General features: G+C 38.3%; 1 protein-coding gene across 2 annotated transcripts; it reads right to left on the reverse strand.

Annotated features, from left to right (window-relative positions):
• Positions 1–606: 606 nt before the first annotated feature.
• Positions 607–19,695, reverse strand: LOC140358212 (alpha-2,8-sialyltransferase 8F-like). 2 transcript variants are annotated; one of them, XM_072442904.1, is made up of 8 exons: positions 19,465–19,695; positions 19,184–19,395; positions 11,285–11,356; positions 9,087–9,161; positions 7,972–8,116; positions 3,351–3,463; positions 2,885–2,977; positions 607–1,788 (listed from the first exon to the last, which is right to left on the reverse strand). In XM_072442904.1, exons 2-8 carry the CDS (start codon positions 19,279–19,281, stop codon positions 1,275–1,277), a joined length of 1,110 nt encoding a protein of 369 aa, XP_072299005.1. In that variant the 5' UTR covers positions 19,282–19,395; positions 19,465–19,695; the 3' UTR covers positions 607–1,274. The 2 variants fall into 2 exon arrangements, with proteins under 2 accessions (XP_072299005.1, XP_072299004.1); XM_072442903.1 differs by having other exon boundaries at positions 19,184–19,695.
• Positions 19,696–20,777: the final 1,082 nt, after the last annotated feature.

A 20,777-nucleotide genomic window follows, 5' to 3' on the forward strand; every position in this document is an offset into this window, starting at 1 on the left:
CATTTACTTACGTACATTTACTCATTTACTGACCCCCGCTGCAGTTATCACTTATTACTACATGTAGGGGGGGCTAATAGACTTCTCAGAACACAATCACAACTGAATCTCTAACAGGAACTTTCATAAGTGAAGCCCCTGAAGGCAGATGCAGATTGGTTAATAACTTCTGATATGTTTTTACTGGGTCACAATAGTAACATTTCAAACTCGATTTCGATACTAAGGAATATTCTAAATACTGATTTGTATTTTTCTCTATCATGGTAAACAAAATACTACACTATCGGTATATGTTTTTCTATTCAAACCCAGTGGTCTTTTACCAACTCTGATAAAGCTTGGAAAGGTCACATTTTTCCCTTTTATGTGATTTTTTTAGTCCCGATGCCTGTTCTTATTCAGCTGTTTGATTTTCAATACTTTTGACAACCCTAGTCTATACATGCAACATCATTCTTTTTTCACTATTATTCAATCACAAGGACATTGTTGAAAGTTTGATAAGGCAAAATTGTGGACCCAATTCATGACAAATAATCATATGGTTTAACATTAAGTGCGTTTTAGTTTTAATTTTTTCCAAATTGAAAGAATAAACAAATATTTTATTTTAGAACAGAAGATTTATTTACCCATAATTCATTGGGTTAGTCATTTATTCTCACATAACACATTCAGTGTGCAGGTGCACCTAAGACACGAGAGGTATTTTACTTACAAAATGAATGGAGGAGTGTGTCACAACACAAGGCACCGGATAAGAAACTCATTAATAGCATCAACATCAACATTCATAGTAATAAATATTATATTAACATAACATTTATCTTTAACACAATACATTTTGTATTAGTGCAAATGTGGCTTCATCAACATAGAACCCATCTCCTGCCTTTGCCAGTGGTTCTCAAAACATGGTCCTGGACTCAAAATTTGACTTTTGTATTGTGGGTAACAGTATAAGCTATTAGAGCTGTTACATATTAAAAAACATAAAAATAAAATAATAATAATATATTTTTTAATCGGTTTAATCTGAGGTGGAGCAAAAATAATATCCTCTATTTGTTAAGATAAAACTCTATATAGAAGAGAAGTTTCAATGTATTTTAATACAAAACGTACTGGTATCAGAATCGGATCGATATTGCAATACTTGCCTTTGTATTACTTGGTATCTGTCATCGCCCATCACTACCATCTAACCCATGTTGTATGTACATAATTACTTTACAGTACTTGAGAACCACTGGTGTTCATCCAGACGTGCTTTACTTCTTCTGCATCGCTTCATTCCAGGCAGTCAAAGGCGCGTTCTGAGTGTGGCACTGTCCCAGGTGAAGCTTGAGCACCCCCTGACTGTGCAGCTTCAGCAGCAGCTCAAACTCGGCCGGCATAGCGTGAAACTTCTTTTTCGTCTGTCTATTGTCGTAGTAGTGGTTCGTCAGCGCCCCAAATCCGTACGGGTGATTGCTGAAGGGCCAAAATCCGTAAAGGTGCACACTGTTACAGACTTCCAGTGCTAAGCTAGCCATGATCAACCCTGTGCTGAGGCGCACCGCTCTGAGGCCCTGTGAACGCCAGAACGCAGCCAGTCTTTGGAGGTACTCGGGGTTGAAGAAAATGGGGCGGATGGGGCTCCCGAAGTCCTCAATGGAGTAAAAGGCCCGCATGGACAGGGGCGTGTTGTGGCCATAGGAGAAAGCGGGAATCAGCAGCATGGCCTGTCCGTAGACATTTAAACTCTCCACGAACGGGCGCCGGCGACCCATCAGTGCCCCGTATCTGAAAGCAACAAGACAGGAGTTGATTTAGCCTTTATACTGTGCTAACCAAACTCTATGTCACTATTGCTCCTGAAATGTAATTGAACTAAACTGCAGCAAATCAAATACTATCTGCGTTCATATTGTAATGTATTATGAGCATTAACCATGTTATACCTCTGTTCATCATTTGTTTCCTAGAGTGGTATTTCCATTGAGTAATCCTGTAAAGACATTAGAGGCTTGATCGCCAATCAATTTTATGACCAATTTGTTTATACTGAGAATTTACACTGTGAATTATTTAAATCCACCTGTGACTCACATGTGACTCACCCAATAGGAGGGAGGGTGGAGGAAGAGTAGAAGAGCGCATGTGTCTGTGCGTCTGCTCCATTGTGAGTGATTAGTAGTAAACGGAGGGGTTTGACTGAATACTGCATTGTAAAGCACTTTGGGTGTCATGACAGGCACTATTCAAAATAAGTTTCAAACTATTGGTTGTTACAGGGTCAGAGCTAAATTGATATTGTGTTTTTTCTACTCTACAAGGTTGATTTTATTTTTGTTTTATTTATTTGACAACGGTAAAGTTAAACATTGCCACCAAATAGGTAAATTATACACATGAGGCTTCTGGCCACAGGTTAATTTGCAGCTCCGTCCCTGGTAAGGCTTTTGAAGGTATTTGAAAAAACAGAAAACACTACAATAGAAGGTAAGTAAGAGACATAGATAAAAGAACGTCTGTCCACTCTACACCACAGGGAAGTTTTGTGTCCACATTGTTGAATTTATCTAAACCAGTTTTTTTTTTAATTTTGTGAAGAAAAGTCTGATTTCTGACTGTGACTTAACATCAAACTGCAAAGAGTTCCATAAGGGTGAATCTTTCACTGCAAACGCTTCCTGAATTATAATATATTGTGATGCAGCATCAACAAAAAACTCCTTTTTGCTACTTTAAACAAAACAAATAAAGGACTTATTGAGCGAATACAACTAATAGATGGGATTGGATTTGCAAAGAACCTTTGTAAGAAGATTGAACAGGAAATCCTCTTTGAAATATGTCGAACATAAATACAGATATAACTGTAATACCAAATACTTACTTCTCCATAAATATGCTGGGGTTTGCTGTCACAATGTCTGTTTTATTACCCACATGTTTCCTGTAGTCGTTCTCTAAAGGAGGGAGGTTACATCTGTAAAATGAAAGAAGAAAATAATCAGACTTTTATGCTTTTTAAAGACGACATGTGCTTTTTCTGGTACTAATAATGTACGAAGATCATCATTTTACATATTTTTGTTGATTAAAAACTGCAACATAGAATGGCTTGTATAGAAATAGATCCAGTATTACTGTTAAAAACTGCAGAACAGACTTTTACGTGTTTTTATTTATAAATGACTGCTGTATAACTTGTTTTTTACTGTACATGTATGACTCGGAGTATAAATGCAGAGCTGGGGGCGGGGTTATGGGGTAGGTTTTAAAATAGCTATGAAAAGTCAATTTTGCATCATTATTTCTCCTTTAAATATGGATCCTTTGTGTTTTCAAGACGGGCTCACCTGATGACAAACTGGGCGGAGTCTATGGCATCTCCACAGCTGCTATTGGACAGAATCCCTCCATTGCCAACCACGGCACATGTGTCAAGACTTTTGTTGGAAAAGGGGTTACCCTGGAAACAACAACAATAGAGGAAAATGTGTGGCATGTTACTTTGATCTAATTTGAACAGAAAGTCATTGTAGATTCTCAGTCATTCGTTGGCGTCGATAAATATTTTGGAGATTTGTTTTACTACCAGGCTTGATAACTGTATTTCCTGCATGAATGAAAATAAATGAATGAAATTAAAGTAAAATAAGCCCATAACCATCATGTGTCTTCTTTTGACCCTCTTTGAACACCATTTGGACACATTTTTACGACCGGTGCACGTTCTAAATACATTTGTTAATGACAGAGAAGAGCAAAACGTCTTTGAAAATGACCAAGTGGCCAAGAGCCTGTTTTTGGTGGATCCAAGCAACTCGTGTCGCTTGTGTCGTGACTGTGTGGGTTTGTGGTTTAAAGATCACTTCTGCTTCACCGAAACAATCTGCTCGGAGTGCAACGGAGTGGCGCCATGTGAGAAATGGAGGGAAAGTCCATGTAAACGTCATTTAAAACCACAAATAAATGTCTGACTAATCACTCTGAAGGATTGAATGAAGGAACTTAACTCAGGTTAAGGAAATGGTTAGACATCGTTTTTATGAAGTAATGTTGTCTTCTGTGTTTGACCGTCCAATCAATGCGACAGTCGGTGAGTGCGCTGGCTGAGAACCCTACGTCATATCTCGAGGGGGGATCCTAGAGCAGGACTAGAACAGAACAGAACCAAGTCTACATCAGGGCTCAACTGGGCTCAAACCAGGACCAGAACAGGACAGAACCAAGTCTACATCAGGGCTCAACTGGGCTCAAACCAGGACCAGAACAGGACAGAACCAAGTCTACATCGAGGCTGAACTGGGCTCAAACCAGGACCAGAACAGGACAGAACCAAGTCTACATCGAGGCTGAACTGGGCTCAGACCAGGACCAGAACAGGACAGAACCAAGTCTACATCAGGGCTCAACTGGGCTCAAACCAGGACCAGAACAGGACAGAACCAAGTCTACATCGAGGCTGAACTGGGCTCAAACCAGGACCAGAACAGGACAGAACCAAGTCTACATCGAGGCTGAACTGGGCTCAAACCAGGACCAGAACAGGACAGAACCAAGTCTACATCGAGGCTGAACTGGGCTCAGACCAGGACCAGAACAGGACAGAACCAAGTCTACATCAGGGCTCAACTGGGCTCAAACCAGGACCAGAACAGGACAGAACCAAGTCTACATCGAGGCTGAACTGGGCTCAGACCAGGACCAGAACAGGACAGAACCAAGTCTACATCGAGGCTGAACTGGGCTCAGACCAGGACCAGAACAGGACAGAACCAAGTCTACATCAGGGCTGAACTGGGCTCAAACCAGGACCAGAACAGGACAGAACCAAGTCTACATCGAGGCTGAACTGGGCTCAGACCAGGACCAGAACAGGACAGAACCAAGTCTACATCGAGGCTGAACTGGGCTCAGACCAGGACCAGAACAGGACAGAACCAAGTCTACATCAGGGCTCAACTGGGCTCAAACCAGGAGGACTAGAACAAGACAGAACCAAGTCTACATCAGGGCTGAACTGGGCTCAAACCAGGACTAAACCAGGAAGTGTTATCATCATCATTATTATTATTATTATTATTATTATTATTATTATTATTATTATTATTATTATTATTATTATCATCATCATCATCATCATCATCATCATCATCATCATCATCATCATCATCATCATCATCATCATCATCATCATCATCATCATCAGGGGTGCAAAGGTGGCAAAGGTGGTTAGCGCTCTTGCCTCCCAAGAAGGAGATCGTGGGTTCGATTCCCGGACCAGACCAACATCACATGATCTCTATGGGTGGAGTCTGCATGTCTCCCTGCGTTACCGTGGGTTCTCTCCGGCTCCTCCCACTGTCCAAAGACATGCATGTGTTAGGCAAAATTGGTGATTCTAAATTGGCCCTAGTGAATGAATGTGAGAGTGAACTGTCTGTTATGTCTCTGTGTTAACCCTGCGACGAGTTGGCCACTGTCCAGGGTGTACCCCGCCTACGGCCCGAAGTCACTGGGATAGGCTCCAGTCACCCGCGACCCCGAAAGGGAACAAGCGGTATAAAATGGATGGATTATCATCATCAATATTATTACATTATTTATGTGTTTATATTATATATTGCGCTTTTCCACCTTCAAAGCTTCTTTATCGGCTGATGGAAATATTCATGGATATTGACAATGTTCACAGTTTCAATGTAGAACTGTTTGACAGTTATACACTGATGTCGTCCCACTTAAAAGCAACAGTCTGTCGGTTTAAGGTGTCGAGAATAACTTTGAGGAAGCTGGGTTTTTTATCATTTTTTGGTCTAGTTTCCTGTCTGCGTTTGACTTCCCGCTCCAAACAAACAAAAAGAGAAACATATTAGATCGGGAAATATACTGTGCAGTCGTAAGCATAGCAAAACACGTGTCAGCATTGTGAGTTAAATGGCTTTGACCATTTCCTGAAGGTTTTTCTGACTCTTTGCCCTAATTCATGCTTCTGTTTAGCTCCTTAAAAGGATTTGATGGCCTCTTTTAGTTTAGTTTAGTCCTGGTTTAGACCTGGTTTAACCCTGGATTGTCCTCTTTTAATTCTTGCCTCAGTATAGATTACAGTCACTCTTTAGAATTCCGTTCACTGACAATGATAATAAAAGCTTTGGACAGACACTACTGTAATTTCCAGACTATAAGTTGCACCTTTTTTCTTAGTTTTGGCCGGGTTGCGACTCCAGAGTGACTATTATGTGATAATATTAGTTATTTTCACACTGTAACCGCATTTCACATGTTCATTATTTTCACACTGACAACCACAAGAAGGCGCTCTAGGCTCTAAGCGACGCAGAAGAAGAATCTGCTCTTCCTCTACCTCCGGAGTTTGTGGAGTTGTTTAGAAGTGACACAGAGGAAGAAGAATTCAATGGATTTAGTGATTCGGGGTAAAACTGATGCTTTGGTAAACTTGTTAGCATGTTCTTTATGCTATAGTTATCTGAATAACTGTTAATATGTTACGTTAACATACCAGACACTTACCACAGTTCTGTCTGTGCCTCATGTAGCTGAAGGTGTTAGCGTTAGCATACGTACACATATTCACAATGTTCTCTAATCTGTTATTATTTTAAATTGCATTTCAAGAATAAATATCTGTTCTTGGTCTTGGATTCTATCAAATACATTTCTCCAAATGCGACTTATACTCCAGTGCGACTAATATATGTTTTTTTCTTCTCTATTATGCATTTTTTGGCTGGTGCGATTTATAATCCGTAAAATACGGTGATTTCAGTTCTTGTTTGGATCGGGTTTTGCAAGTATTCACTCTGCTCTTTAAATATGACACTTTAAAAACACATTTTCAAGAGCAGTGAAATGCCAGTGGCCAGGTCGTCTTCGCGGTGAAGCAATATTTGGCTCCGTGTACCTTTAGATATTGTTGCCCTGTACAAACAAACCAACGCGGTCTCGCAAGCGCCAGTTCTCAGTAAAAGTCTGATCCTCTTACCAAAAATAAACTGCACGTGGTTTTGTGTATCGGACGACAGAGTTACAGAACGTTCCCCCGTCAGACCCTCGACAAGTGTGCCACAGAACACAAAAACACACAGCCACTGATACTTCTGCCAGATTCTTCATATTGGCGCAACGTGTGACCATTTTCAAGCCTTTACTCTCATGTCAAAACTATATAATAATAAAAGAATAATGCTGACACAATGATCTTCTATTCAGACACAGATCACTCTCAAACCACCGTGAGCCGTGTGTGGTACAGAACACATCGTAAATTGTAATGATGGCTAGATTTAAAAGTAGAAATAAATGTGATGATTGTGTTTGTAGGTGTCCTCTTTGTGCAGGTCGGACGACTCGTTGAACTAAAACGCAGTTAAGATAAATATATTTCGAATTTTGCTCAAAAATGAATAGCACATTTTTTAGGTTTATAAATCACTTCCTGTTTGTAATCGATGACGTCACATGAGGAAATTACCATGAGGAAGTCACAATTTTTTTTATTTGACAAATAAAAATATATGAGAACAGCTTTATTTCGTTGAATTGATGTTTAGAGAGTCAAAAAAGTAGTTTTTGGTGCAAATTAAACTTTGAATGGAACGAGTGTCCCTTGTGTGATGTCACTTCCTGTCATTTTCTCAACAAATACCCGCTCAATTGGTGTAAAACTATAATTTATATGTACGACAGGTATAAATACACAAACTAGTCGCACTTTAACACTATATTGTGAACAGTTTTTCAAAATGTGCGCACGCTCTGCAACATTTATGAGAAAATGTGCCAAAGCGATTGAAAATAACTAACCGTGACACCTTCATCCACTTCACTACGACTAGTACTTTGACAACGACTAGTACTACGACAGCTTACTATACTCCTACCACCCCAGCAGTTTTGCAAGGCACTGTGGGTGGCGTGTCTCCAGAGTCGCTCACCTCCGTTATATTTGCATACCTTTAGGAAAGTGTTGAAGATGTCCTGGTTGACCTGAAGGCTTTTCTTCTTCTCTCCGTCGTAAACAAGTTTCGTTCCCACCGGAGTGTTGGTCTGTGTGACGATGGCCTTGTGAAAACCATTACACCTGGAACCCAGCTGATTTCTGCACACCACAACAAGGTTTGCCTGTGATGCTTAGCTTTTAGTGACAGGTACTATTTCTGGACATTATTCCAAAAACAATGAGACTTGACATACGGAATACGTCACCGAAATAATACAAGCGGGAAATCTGTGCAACTGCTCCAGAGATCTGCCCCATCAGCAGAAATGTCATAGTATTTGATCGAAATCTCTCTCTGTTCCTCTAAGTTTGTATTGTCCATCTGTGATTTTAAAGCTGTTCTGTAATGAGTTTGACAGAGGATTGTTTTCAGTGTGTTTAGCTCGACTAAATCATAGAATTTCAGTGTTTGAAGGTTTATAAATAGTGCATTGGGTCATGTTTACCTCAGCTCTGATCTGAGAGTAACATTTGAAACTAATATTCTGAAGTAAAACCAAGAACACCTCAATTCAATTCAATTCAATTCAGGGGTTGCCTCTGAATATTATGAACATTATTTACAACTAGAAATATAAGTATTACGAAAATAAGTGCGTACCTCAACCTGAATTATTATAGATACACACAAAATTGAAATACAATATGTAACTTTGTCTGTATGAGGCTAATGCTTTTCTTCTTTTTCCTATTACGCACATAATGAGCGGTGCTTCGAGGGGCTCCAAGCCAAGAGCTGCGACTAGGCAGTTTGGACCGAATGACACAACAGGCTATTTGTGCAGCGGCAGCACAATTCCTTTTGCAATTAAACTGGGAGGCTAGAATAGTCCTGCTCTGTCTTTATTTCTATATCAATTCAAAATTATTCGCTTTTATTCGAGCCTCTACTGGTCTCAGATGAGGTCAGGCAGCTTTACACTCATAATGTGTCAAATCATAAGCTCCTTTTGCGTCTTCTTCCTTGTTCTTAAATTTAAAAACAAAATTACGCAATGTTTCCACTTCTGCTTCCATTTTCATAAAGGAAAGAGAAGTGTCTGGAAATAGCACAGAATGTATGTTGTACCTGAATTTATTGAAGTTGTCGTCTTGCTTTGCCCAGGTCTGAGAATAACTTTTCACCACTTTGGAGATAATTTCCCTGTGAAAGACACACAAATCAATTAAAGTCACTTGATAATAAGCTTGCCAAGACGGCCGACTGTATTCAAGTAAAAGTATTGTGCACATTTTTAAGCTGTAACAGATAATCGCGGTCGTAATTCATTCAGTTTGAGAGCAGAAATGATCAGTTCAGTTTATTTATTTTACGAAAATGCAGCGATGAAAATTCTGGGCGCTGTTAACCTCAAATAAATCAGGTGTTTTCTGCTGCTTTAACAAGATGAATCAAAAGGAATTAAATTGTAAAACTAATGGCTCCTTTGGGTGTGTTTTGCTTGAGAAAACATTGTTCCTGCATGATTTTTAGCTTGATTTTGCACTCAATAAAAATCTTGCACAATACAATTTTCAGGTTTCTGCCTTTTATGATGTTTACTGTTTGTATTAATTATACGATTGTTCAAGTGTTTTTTTTCAAGTGTGTGAATGTCGGCATCTTGGCTCTTTGCCGTGAAATGTTTCAGTGCGAATTTCACACAATTTAAAGGCGTAATGGACGATTTTTTTGGCCCAAATCTGAGTCTTATTCCTTCATGGCGTGGACTGTCGATTAGTCCTGCCACGTATCAATCATAAAACGCACCTACCGCTCACCTGCAGCCTCGTCTGCTCGTCCCCATGAGAGCAGCACGTTTCCGCGTGTCATAATATAGTTCCCTCAGTGTATGGGACAAAATGAAGACTGAGAAAAGACTGTTCGAGCTGACTCAGAAGAAGACGGAAATCTACGGGAGACGAGAGATGCGATGTGATCCGTCGCTCTAATAAACAAACGCACGTGTGTGTTGTATCAGTCCGCACTGAGTTCTCAAATAGGCGAAAATCGTTCATAATGCCTTTAAGATGTTGAATTTGACAGCTTAAAAATCTATGAACTGAATTTTTCATTTTTGAATTTTAAACTGAGTAAAATAAAAATGATCAAAACGTATATTGTGCAGCTGAAATTTTGAATAAAAACAATTCAAGCTACTTTTTTTTTGAGAAATTCATCAGAAATTGGCTGGCTTCTCGTCACATTCACGTATGATTTTAAGATTTTGATGTTTGTACCTGACTAAGCTTATATCAGTCCATGTCTTTTAAATCTGCTCTTAAGACACATTTCTCTGCATTGGCTTTTAACACAAGCTAACTGTATCTTTAATCCGCTGTGTTTGCATTTACGTTTGTATTTATCTGTGTGTTTTGTTTTGACCATGAAGTGTGGACGTGAAGCACTTTGGACAGCTGGTGTTGTAAATGTGCCATAGAAATAAAGCTGACATTGACGTAGAAAAATCTAAATCAGATGAAAGAAATGCTCAAGCTTTTTGCACATGTTTTTCCATGTGTTTTTAAACTACAATTGGCAAAGCAGGACAAGGCTTTCTTTGCGGTCGGCCCTAAAACCCTCTTTGTTTTAAGCGGGTCTCTTAATACCCGCTTTTATTCTCTGACTTTTAACACTGATCCTCCCTTATTTTTATTGTTTTACGTATTTTACGGTTATTCATGATTTTATTATTATTTATGGTGTTGTTTTTAGTACATTAGTTGTGCTATTTTACACAATAGCGGTCTTGTTTTCTTAAATCAACCATGTGCAGCCCTTTTGGAACAGTCTTGTTTATAAAATGTGCTGGATATTTAATTTATTTAATGTATTTAATTGATGATATTAATTAATTAATGCTATTTATTTAATGCATGTTATTAATTTAATGCACGTTATTCATTTAATGCATGTTATTTATTTAATGCATGTTTTTTGTTTATTTTATTAATTTTATTAATTTTATTAATTTTATTAATTTTATTAATTTTATTAATTTTATTTATTTTATTTATTTTATTTATTTTATTTATTTTATTTTGATTACTTTTTTTCCAATTTTATATGCACATAAACATAGAGCAAAACGAGAGTGTAAATCAAATAATACCAGTAATAGACATCAACTACACGCAATTTGTTTGAATTAAAATACATAAATTGCTAATCTAATTGCATTATTTCCCCCCGAATTGCCCAGCCCGAAAGAGGCCATCTGTCCTTGTTTCTGGAGCGTTTGTGGCGCCTTCATGTGTGCAGTACAGTCTCCTTAAAAGCTAGCGTACCTGCAGCCGCTACAGTTGTCGGTGTAGGTGGCGCTGTTCCTGTGTGAGGAGGGTCTCCGCGGGTCGATTTTACTGTAAGAGAGAGAGAGAGAGAGGTCAGATAAGAGAGAGAAAGAGAGAGAGAGAGGTCAGATAAGAGAGAGAAAGAGAGAGAGAGGTCAGATAAGAGAGAGAAAGAGAGAGAGAGAGGTCAGATAAGAGAGAGAAAGAGAGAGAGAGAGGTCAGATAAGAGAGAGAAAGAGAGAGAGAGAGGTCAGATAAGAGAGAGAAAGAGAGAGAGAGAGGTCAGATAAGAGAGAGAAAGAGAGAGAGAGAGGTCAGATAAGAGAGAGAGGTCAGATAAAGCGATAATCTCATTACACGGGCCTGGATCCTGTTCCTGCTGCACGACCCGCCCATTGTTTACATCTGAGCCGAGGGGAAAATGTTATCTGACAGAGCGGCACCAGACATTCAGCTCGATGTTTATTTCATTACGCACTCACTCACTGGGAAGCAGACGCGCAGAACACGCCGGCCGCTTTGTGCGCAGGAAAAGAGCCGGCGGTGGAGACGGCCTCGGGCAAATCGCACAATCACGGATTCAATTAAGGCAACGCAAATGCAATGTATCTGGAGGTGGTCTACAGTTAAAAAGAGAAGTTGTAAGAAGTAAAATGATAAAGAGGTGCTGATGACAAGATGTAAAAAATGTAAAAGATGCAACTGTTTCCCAGTGTTGCAAATCACCAATTTTGTGACGGGGGTTCTCAAAAATGTCTTGAAAAACGTGACTTTCTTTTTATTGTGATTACCGTATTTTCCGGACTATAAGTCGCACCAGCCAAAAAATACACAATAGAGAAGTCGCACTGGAGTATGAAATGCGGATGCGTGTGAAAATAACAAATAATATCACATATAAGTCGCTCCAGAGTACAAGTATAAGTTTATAAGTATAAATATGAATGTGTAAATATATATAAAAAAGGTGCGACTTATAGTCCAGAAAATACGGTAAGAAGGGAAGAAGTTGTAAAAAAGTACAGATACAGCAACAGAAAAATGCTGGCGTATAAGTAAAAGTAGCAAAACAAATTCTACGTAAGTAAAAGTATTGAAGTTACTGTTTGAAAATGTACTTTTATGGTTGGGGAAAAAAAGTATTTCACACAGATTTTGCCACTCGTAAAGCGTTTAATGAAGTAATTTTGATACAGAGTTGAATTTGTGAATTTTATGTGTCTGGTTTTTGTTTGAACTCAAAACCTTTTGGTAGAACCTCATCATAAACGTGCTAAAAAAAAAAAAAAACATTCCGATTATGGCTCTCAAATGTTAAAAAGTAAATGTAAAAAAGTTGTAAAAATGTTAAATAACTAGTACTTTTACTTTAACTTTCGTGCTTTCCACCACCGGACTCGGCTGCTGTTACAGGAAGTTTATTGCCATACTGCGAAACATTCCAGGCAAAGCAGTAGCGTATCCACGGAGACGAGCAGGTGACAAAAAAGTTACACTGTGCACCTTTAGTATAACATTGAATTAAGGCTTAACGTTGTTTACTGAGAGAAGTTATGTGGATAAAATGAAACACAAGAGCAAAACATGGTCGAAAATTTCATAATTCGTAATAGTTTTGATAATTTCTTACAATTTCTTACTCATTTGAACAATTAAACATGTTTTCTGGTCATATATTCCACCAATGACGTCCCATTAATCCACAAAACATTATTATCATTATTCAACATTAATCCTCCTCCTCCTTTACAGTCACAATTTAACTCGGCTCTGTGACGCTTTTGTTATGTTCGACGTGTCACCAGAGAAATCAATCAAGAAAGTCCTCAAAAATATGACAATGACAAACTGCTTTGGTCCCGTTGCTATGGCTACGACGTTTATTTGCGCACGTTTGGGATCGTTATGCTTCAAATCGTCGTTCCTTTATGAGCAAAACTACCTCCGCATGCGCCAATTCCCCGGTTATTCCCACAAATTCACAATATTTCCCATGGATTTTCTTTTTTCAAACCTCAGTCGTGCGGGCAACGCTTGGAAAACGTATTTCAAAAGCTATCAGCCATTTTTGTGTTGCATAACTTCAACCTACATTCATTTACTGTGCACACGATTATAAAGTCACCTATTGTGGGTTTAGTTTAACACGCTCACTGTAGAAGTCTAAAGAATAAAGTCTGAAGAATAAGACGTTCTAAAGTTCTCTGTCTCCCTTTTGCCTTTAAAAACAAAACAAAAACAAAAAAACGGTATACGATAATATGATGGATCCATGACGATATAGAGTAAAACACATACTTTGAAGACGTACAACTACAGTATGTGGCGGTAAATGCACCTTTTCATTAAAAGCAACACAAAAACAACAACTACAGTTTCTCTCTTTGTTTCTCGATCCTTCTCTGGCTTCATCTCCTTTTTCTCACTCTGTCTTTCTTTTTCTTTTTTTACAATATAGTGTAAAAAACGCCTTTTCCTGTTAACCGCCATTAAAAGCAACACAACAACAACGACAATAACAACAACAACAAGTCTAAAGTCCGCCAACCGCCATAAAACACCAAAGAAGAAGAAGATACTGAACTCAGACTGTTCCGTACGTATTTACCGTATTTTCCAGACAAAAAGTGGGCGTTCAGTCGAGATATCACATCATATTTGTGCAGTAAATGGTGACTCACGTAGCGCGCATACAGGGGTACAAATAAGACCACAAATCCAAACTCGCAATGACCCGTAAAGAACATTGTATTTCACAAAGCTACTACTGAAGCCACAGAATCTACTTTTCTACATCATACTATACATTGTTCATTTTGGCAAAAACATGTAATTTTGTTTGAGTCTTTTTAGTTTTTGGACTGGAATTATGTTCAGTTTTGGTCACGGTTTAATCAAATCTTTTTAGTTTTAGTCGACACAAATTCACATAAAGTCACACACATTTAATCGGCCAACTCCGTAATAGATCAAGAAAATATTTAGATAATTTTAACAATGATAAAGTGTATCAGACGCGTTTCTTGGACGTCAGGTTTGTTTCTGTTCTGGTTTGAGACTCTGGATCTGGTCTGCACTTTCATTTATGTTTAGTTTTTATGACTTGACAAAAATATTAGTACTTAAGTTGACAAAAATAGTTGCGTTTAGTCATATTTTTAGTTTAGTCGATGCCATTTATGATGACTTTTTATTCCGTTTCAGTCGGAGAAAATATCACGGTTGACGAAAACGAACACTGACTGTGATACTTCCACTTCTACCACCGTTACTTCTTCTTCTTTGGTGCTTTATGGCGGTTGGCTTTCAGAACGTAACAGAGCACTAAAGATTGTGTATTGGACTACAAGTTTTGCTTTGAAGAATGAGCGACCACAAAACCGTCTAGACCTTTGTCACTTTGAAATGTGTTTCCGTTATCTGCCGCGCCGTTTTTGCATCAGGCGCATCAGAGATTTAGCAGCGCGAGTAAACTTCACGAAATGAACAAACTAGTCGCTCGCCAGGGAAATACCGAGGTGGTTCGGTTCGTCGACAGTTGCAGATCATTCAGGCCACGGCATAATCTTAGAACTGGCAAAAATGAATGGTGCCTAAGCGATTTATCGAAATTTAGATAATATGATAAACAAATGCACGACAATTAAAGTTATTTCAATTAAATCTGTAAAAAGTCAACCTAAATATAAAGACATAATTAGCACTCTTTCTCTTCAAAAAGACAAAAACAAGACAAAATTCATGTGTAAATCTTGGAAAACAATGTCTCAAAGCTGGTAAAGTAAGTAAGTAAGATTAACTTGATGAAAATGAAGCAAATTCATCTATTTGTTTATGTCACATTTACATTACTTTTGAATTCAGAACGTTTGAGGAAAGGCAACTCTTTGACATTGGTAATGATCGGTAAGGAACACTAAAGATGTCAGATGTTGTTTGGCGTCAGTAAATTAAGTTTGTCATCTTCAGTTCGGGGGCAGGGCCACACCCCATTCACGCTCCTTCCTGCAGGCTACACTGTTTAAGCATCCGGGTCACACACATCGGCGTTCGTGACTTCGTGCCCCTCTCGCCGACCCTCCAGCCAACAGACCTCATCGCCAGAAGCCCCAAAACCGCATCCATTTCTGTACATTTCTGTTGTTCTTGTTTGTCGTATGTCGATAAACACGTTGCACCGTAGCTGAGGTTGTGGTTCTTGCAAGTGAAGGATGAATAATCGTAACTGAAACAGATTGTGACATCCCTGTTCACTTGATCTGAGACACGAAGCTTGTGTTCTCACCCCTGACCTAAGATCAGAGCGTTTGACTACACAGTGGGAATGTTTAACTTCACCATTGCGACATGGAAGAGGTTTACACTCCACACGAGCCTTGACAGTTCATTTTTCATGAAATGTGATGAGATTAAGTTTTAAAAATGTGTTTTAGAAGCACCACAATCAGTTTAATGTGATTTTCTTCTGTGTCTAGACTGTGTGTTCAAGACAAAATTCTGTCGGGACAAAACAAAAGTCATCTTGAATATTGGAAAATCACAAAAACAAAGACTGAATGAGTAATACAGTTTTATTTATATTTTCTGGTAAATTCTTAACAAACACATATTTTTGACTGTCGTTTCTGCTCTTGTTTGAACACTTTTCCACCAATCAAAAGTTGTAACATTTAGTTTTGAATTGTTAAGTTCTATGGCGATGGCGCAAACGTTTCCTCACTCCGAAACCCCGCAGACAGCAACGCCTCAGCTTTTAAAATACGGCTCTTAATGCACTTCTTAATGCCTCTTGTCTGGCATGAGGTCGAGCCTGCTGCGGTTTCATATTTCACCTTCAAAGTTAATCACAAAGCAGTAGCTCTTGAAACTTAAAAGATTTGGTTTGACTTTTTCACGCTCGAACTTGTTTTGTGATTTTCCATGGAAGTTCTGACTGTCACTGGTAAGAAGCCAGAGCGAGAGCAGCAAAAGTGAAGAGAAAAATACTCTTTTCTGATCCAATTACGGTCCTGGTTTAAGGCGAGCTCACACTCCTATAAAAAATAATAAAAATAAAGTTGTGTTTAAGTGACAAATTGTGAACGTATAATAATTAATTTACAGTATTTTTTGGACTATAAGTCGCAGATTTTTTGATTGTTTGGCCCGGGTGTGACTTATGCTATCTGTCTATTATTTTCACACTGACAGCCACAAGAGGGCGCTCTAGGCTCTAAGCGACGCAGAAGAAGAATCTGCACTTCCTCCAGAGTTTGTGGAGTTGTTTAGAAGTGACACAGAGGAAGAAGAATTCAATGGATTTAGTGATTTGGGGTAAAACTGATGCTTTGGTAAACTTGTTAGCATGTTCTTTATGCTATAGTTATCTGAATAACTGTTAATATGTTACATTAACATACCAGACACTTACCACAGTTCTGTCTGTGCCTCATGTAGCTGAAGGTGTTAGCGTTAGCATACGTACACCTATTCACCATGTTCTCTAATCTGTCATTATTTTAAATTGCATTTCAAGATGAAATGTCTGTTCTTGGTCTTGGATTTGATCAAATAAATTTCCCCCAAAAATGCGACTTATATTTCTTTCTTCTCTATTATGCATTTTTTGGCTGGTGCATTTTTTTTATGCTGTTGTGCTTCAAATATTTACATTAACTTTACATTTTAAAAGGCTGTGTGTTATTTCATATTGACTTCAAACTGTAGAATTGCTTATAACATGTAAAATAAATAAATGAATGAATTTCAGTGTCATTTTCACCCAAAGACACATTGTAATTTGAAATTTTTTTTTTCAACTGATGTTCTGTTTATTCCAGTATTACTCACATAAACTTTGAAAACATGTACAGTAGTATAAGTATAAAATACACGTGTGAAAACATGTCACGGTCTGTTCCCACAGTCACATATCAGTGTCATCTAACAGTAACAACAACACTGCTTTTACTTACACCCAAAACACAAAACATCAGTCCTCGGGCACCACTGTAACTTCAGGAGTAGCAGTTGAAGGGGGCTAGTAGTAGTAGTAGTAGTAGTAGTAGTAGAAGTAGTAGTAGTAAAAGTATAGATATTATAGTGATAGTGGCTATATGGAAGATAATTTAGAATTTTAATTGCTGACAAAAAATAATTACACTGAAAAAGTGTGCAAGAATTTCAGCCGCTGAATATTGCTTTTCTCCGTTTTCAGAAAGACAAATTTGTTAAATATTCAATGCAGAGAATTTTGAGGCCCTCAAATTCAACCGTTTGAAATTCGCAGTGAGTTTAGATTGAAGTGAGTGAATTTCGGTGTCTTGGATCTTTGCCGTGAAATTTTTCAGTGCGAATTTCACATAAAGAATTTAGAATAAAGCATGTTTAGAATTTAGAATAAAGCATGTATTTTTCAGGGTTAAAAATTGACAGTCTTAAATTCATCAGCAATTCAAATTCAAAATCAGATGAAACAAACTACAGTATCCTTCCTCCAAACGGCGTTGTACCTTGTAGTATTAGTAGTAGTTGGAGCACTATCACTTTTTCCTCAAGGGAAAATGTTTTCCGTTACAGACACGCAGTCGAGCAGCAAAAGAAAGAGAGTTATCAAAAGTATAAAGCTAAAATTAAATATCAGTATCACAGTAAAAAAAAGACCAAAACAAATCTGTAATTCTAACAGATAAAACCACAGTGAAACCATAAAGCATTTACATTTACAAAATAATATATAGTACGCTCACTATATACTGAAGAACAGTTTCAGTAGAAGTTGAAGTAGTAGTTTTAGTACTGTCAGTAATACTTTTAAGGGTGGTATTAGTTGTAAAATAAGTAAATAATGGAAAATGTGGCAATAACAGTATATTATCCATGACACTGGTATAGTAAGTGTATTTGGAGTAGAATTTGGAGTATTAGTACCAGTAGCAGTGTGTTTATGTTTCCATGGCTCCATGTTCCCACGATTCGGACAGATTTTTTACATTTTCAAGGGCTCCATGTTCCCACAGCCTTGTTTTGTCTCAATGAAAATACATTTCTGAAAGTAAATCCTCAAACCCAGCCCTCATCCTGGCACTAACCTTCACCAGAATCTCAAAACCGGGCCCTAATCCTCCTAATCTTTTAACCGCCACATACATAGACGGAGGCACTAAACTTTGACCATTTGACCAACACCTATGAAACCCAATGAAAGAGTAACTGTACACGAATATTTACTCAAAAAAAAGTATTCAGAGTGGGTATTTTTACAGAGCTGACCCCATTAATAGCAGTATTACATGTAATGGTCGCCAGTAGTAGCAGTAGAAATAGTAAGCACATGAATTAGAGGTGAGAGATAAATGGAAAAATTTAAATATCGCGGCATTGGAAATAGGCAAAATTAAAATATTGAGACTGAGTTGCATTTTTAAAACAACTAAAATATCATCTAAAAATATGCAAACCTTACAGTATACACAGTAGCAGAAGTAGTTTAATGTATCGATAATAGACTTGGGTAGCAGTATTAGTAGTAGTAGGAGTAGGAGTAGGAGTAGGAGTAGTATTAAATGCAGTGTTGGAAAGAAAATGTTAGAGAATACTAAATACCTGTATGTATAACACAAGAAAACCTTTATCGCAAATTAGAGAAGGAAACATTGCGACATTTTCCACATTTCTCACAAAGTCCGTGCAGTTCGAAGCCTATAAAGTAACTAGTATTCTGAACACCACCCAATGAAAGAGTAACTGTACACGAATACTCAAAAAGTATTCAGAGTGGGTATTTTTGGTTTACTTGAATTGAACTGAAGGAAATGCAATGGTGGAATAGCAGCAGCAGGAGTTGTAACTGTGTATACAGCAGAAGCAGTGACAGTACTAACAGTTGCAGTACATGTAGTAGTAGTAGTATTTACCTGTCGTTGTACGTGTACCAGATGAGTGTGGTGAGAAGGCTCAGCAGGAGGAAGAGCGTCAGAATCAAAGAAAACAGAGATCTGAGCTGTCCCACCATGCCTCCCCTGTGTTCCCCCTCCTCACCTCCTGTTTGCCCCCTCTCTTTCTCCCCCTCTCTGCCCCTGCCCCTGCCCCGCTAGGCTACTGTCCCGCCAGCTTTCGCAACAAACCCCTGTGGAAACACACCGTTAAATCTGTGCCCTCACCTCTCCTCCCCCCATTTACCCTCTTCCTGTCTCACTTTCTCAGACTCTTTTTCACTCCTGCCGGGGCAAGTCTCTGGTCCTCAGGCGTCTGAGTCTCGCTCTCTCCCAGGTTTAGAAAGAGTTCTGTCCAGTTTTTTGTGCCAAGTTGGATCCACAGAAAGCCCCCCCTTGAAAGCGGTCCATCCTCCTCAGCCAAACGGGACAAACTGACCAGTCCTGCCCCTCATTCCTGCCCCTCTTGACTTGGGCTGCTGCAAGCTTATGTGAGACTCTCCGCCCCCAAAGTTCTTTCTATGAGCTCGGCGCTGACCCCTCCCACAGTGTTCAACCCCCGCCTCCCCACCGCTGAAGCCCCCTCCCCCTCCGCGCACACCCCCCCTGCCACCCCTGAACTCAAAAGCAGGCGGTAACATGAGCGTCCAGTCCTGAATTAGACCGAAGACGTGACGTGAAAGTGAACACGTCCAACGAAGAAGAACGCCGCTTTCTTTTAACAAATGAACATTTTCTACACAGATTTAAAGGTGTAGTAGTAATTGCAGCAGGAGTAATGATGATAGTAGTAGTATTAATAGTTTTTCAGTAGAATTACTAGTTGCAGTAGCAGTAGAAGTAGTAGAAGTAGTAGTATTAGTAGTAGTAGATTTAGCAGTATTGGTAAAGTAGTAGAAGTTTGTGTCATCTGCTCACACTCGTCCACTCCAGAAAATCATGACTTTGGTTTTGTCTAGTGTAGTAGTGGTTAAGATAATAAAAATAGTGGTAATAATGGTTATAATAACAACAATAATATTAGTAGTAATAGTAATAGTGTTTATAATTATAGTAGTAATAGTGGTTATAACAATAGAAGTAGTTGTGGTTATAATAACAATAGTGGTAATAGCAGTTGTTGTTGTTGTAGTAGTAGTAAAAGTGGTTATAGTATTTGAGGATATCATAGTAGTAGTAGTAGTAGTAGTAGAAGTAGTAGTAGTAGTAGTAGTGGCTATAATAATAGAAGTAGTAGTAATAGTGGTTATAATAATAATAGTAGTAGAAGTAGTAATGGTAATAGTATTAGTAGTGGTTATAATCTTAGTAGTAACAGTGGTTATAATAATAGTAACAGTAGTGCTTATAATGATAGTAGTAGTAGTAGTAGTAGTAGTAGTAGTAGTAGTAGTAGTAGTAGTAGTAGTAGTAGTAGTAGTAGTAGTAGTGGTTATAATAATGGTAGTAACAGTGGTAATAATAATAGTATTAGTAGTGATTATAATAATAGTAATAATAGTATTTATAATAATAGTAATAATAGTGGTTATAATAATAGTATTAGTAGTGGTTATAATAATAGTAATAATAGTAT

This window comes from Eucyclogobius newberryi, unplaced genomic scaffold, assembly GCF_026437365.1.
Source record: "Eucyclogobius newberryi isolate DKJ021-1_F unplaced genomic scaffold, fEucNew1.0.hap1 SCAF_13, whole genome shotgun sequence".
In the NCBI taxonomy this organism is placed as follows: domain Eukaryota; kingdom Metazoa; phylum Chordata; class Actinopteri; order Gobiiformes; family Gobiidae; genus Eucyclogobius; species Eucyclogobius newberryi.

What these genes read in the sequence shown, in the direction of transcription:
- LOC140358212 (XM_072442904.1), bottom strand. Translation starts at nt 19,281, where the DNA reads ATGGTGGGACAGCTCAGATCTCTGTTTTCTTTGATTCTGACGCTCTTC. An exon ending in TGGTACACGTACAACGACAG is followed by an intron (nt 11,357 to 19,183) that starts GTAAATACTACT and finishes TCTCTCTTACAG; the next exon opens with TAAAATCGACCCGCGGAGAC. An exon ending in TCTTCAACACTTTCCTAAAG is followed by an intron (nt 3,464 to 7,971) that starts GTATGCAAATAT and finishes TGTTGTTTCCAG; the next exon opens with GGTAACCCCTTTTCCAACAA.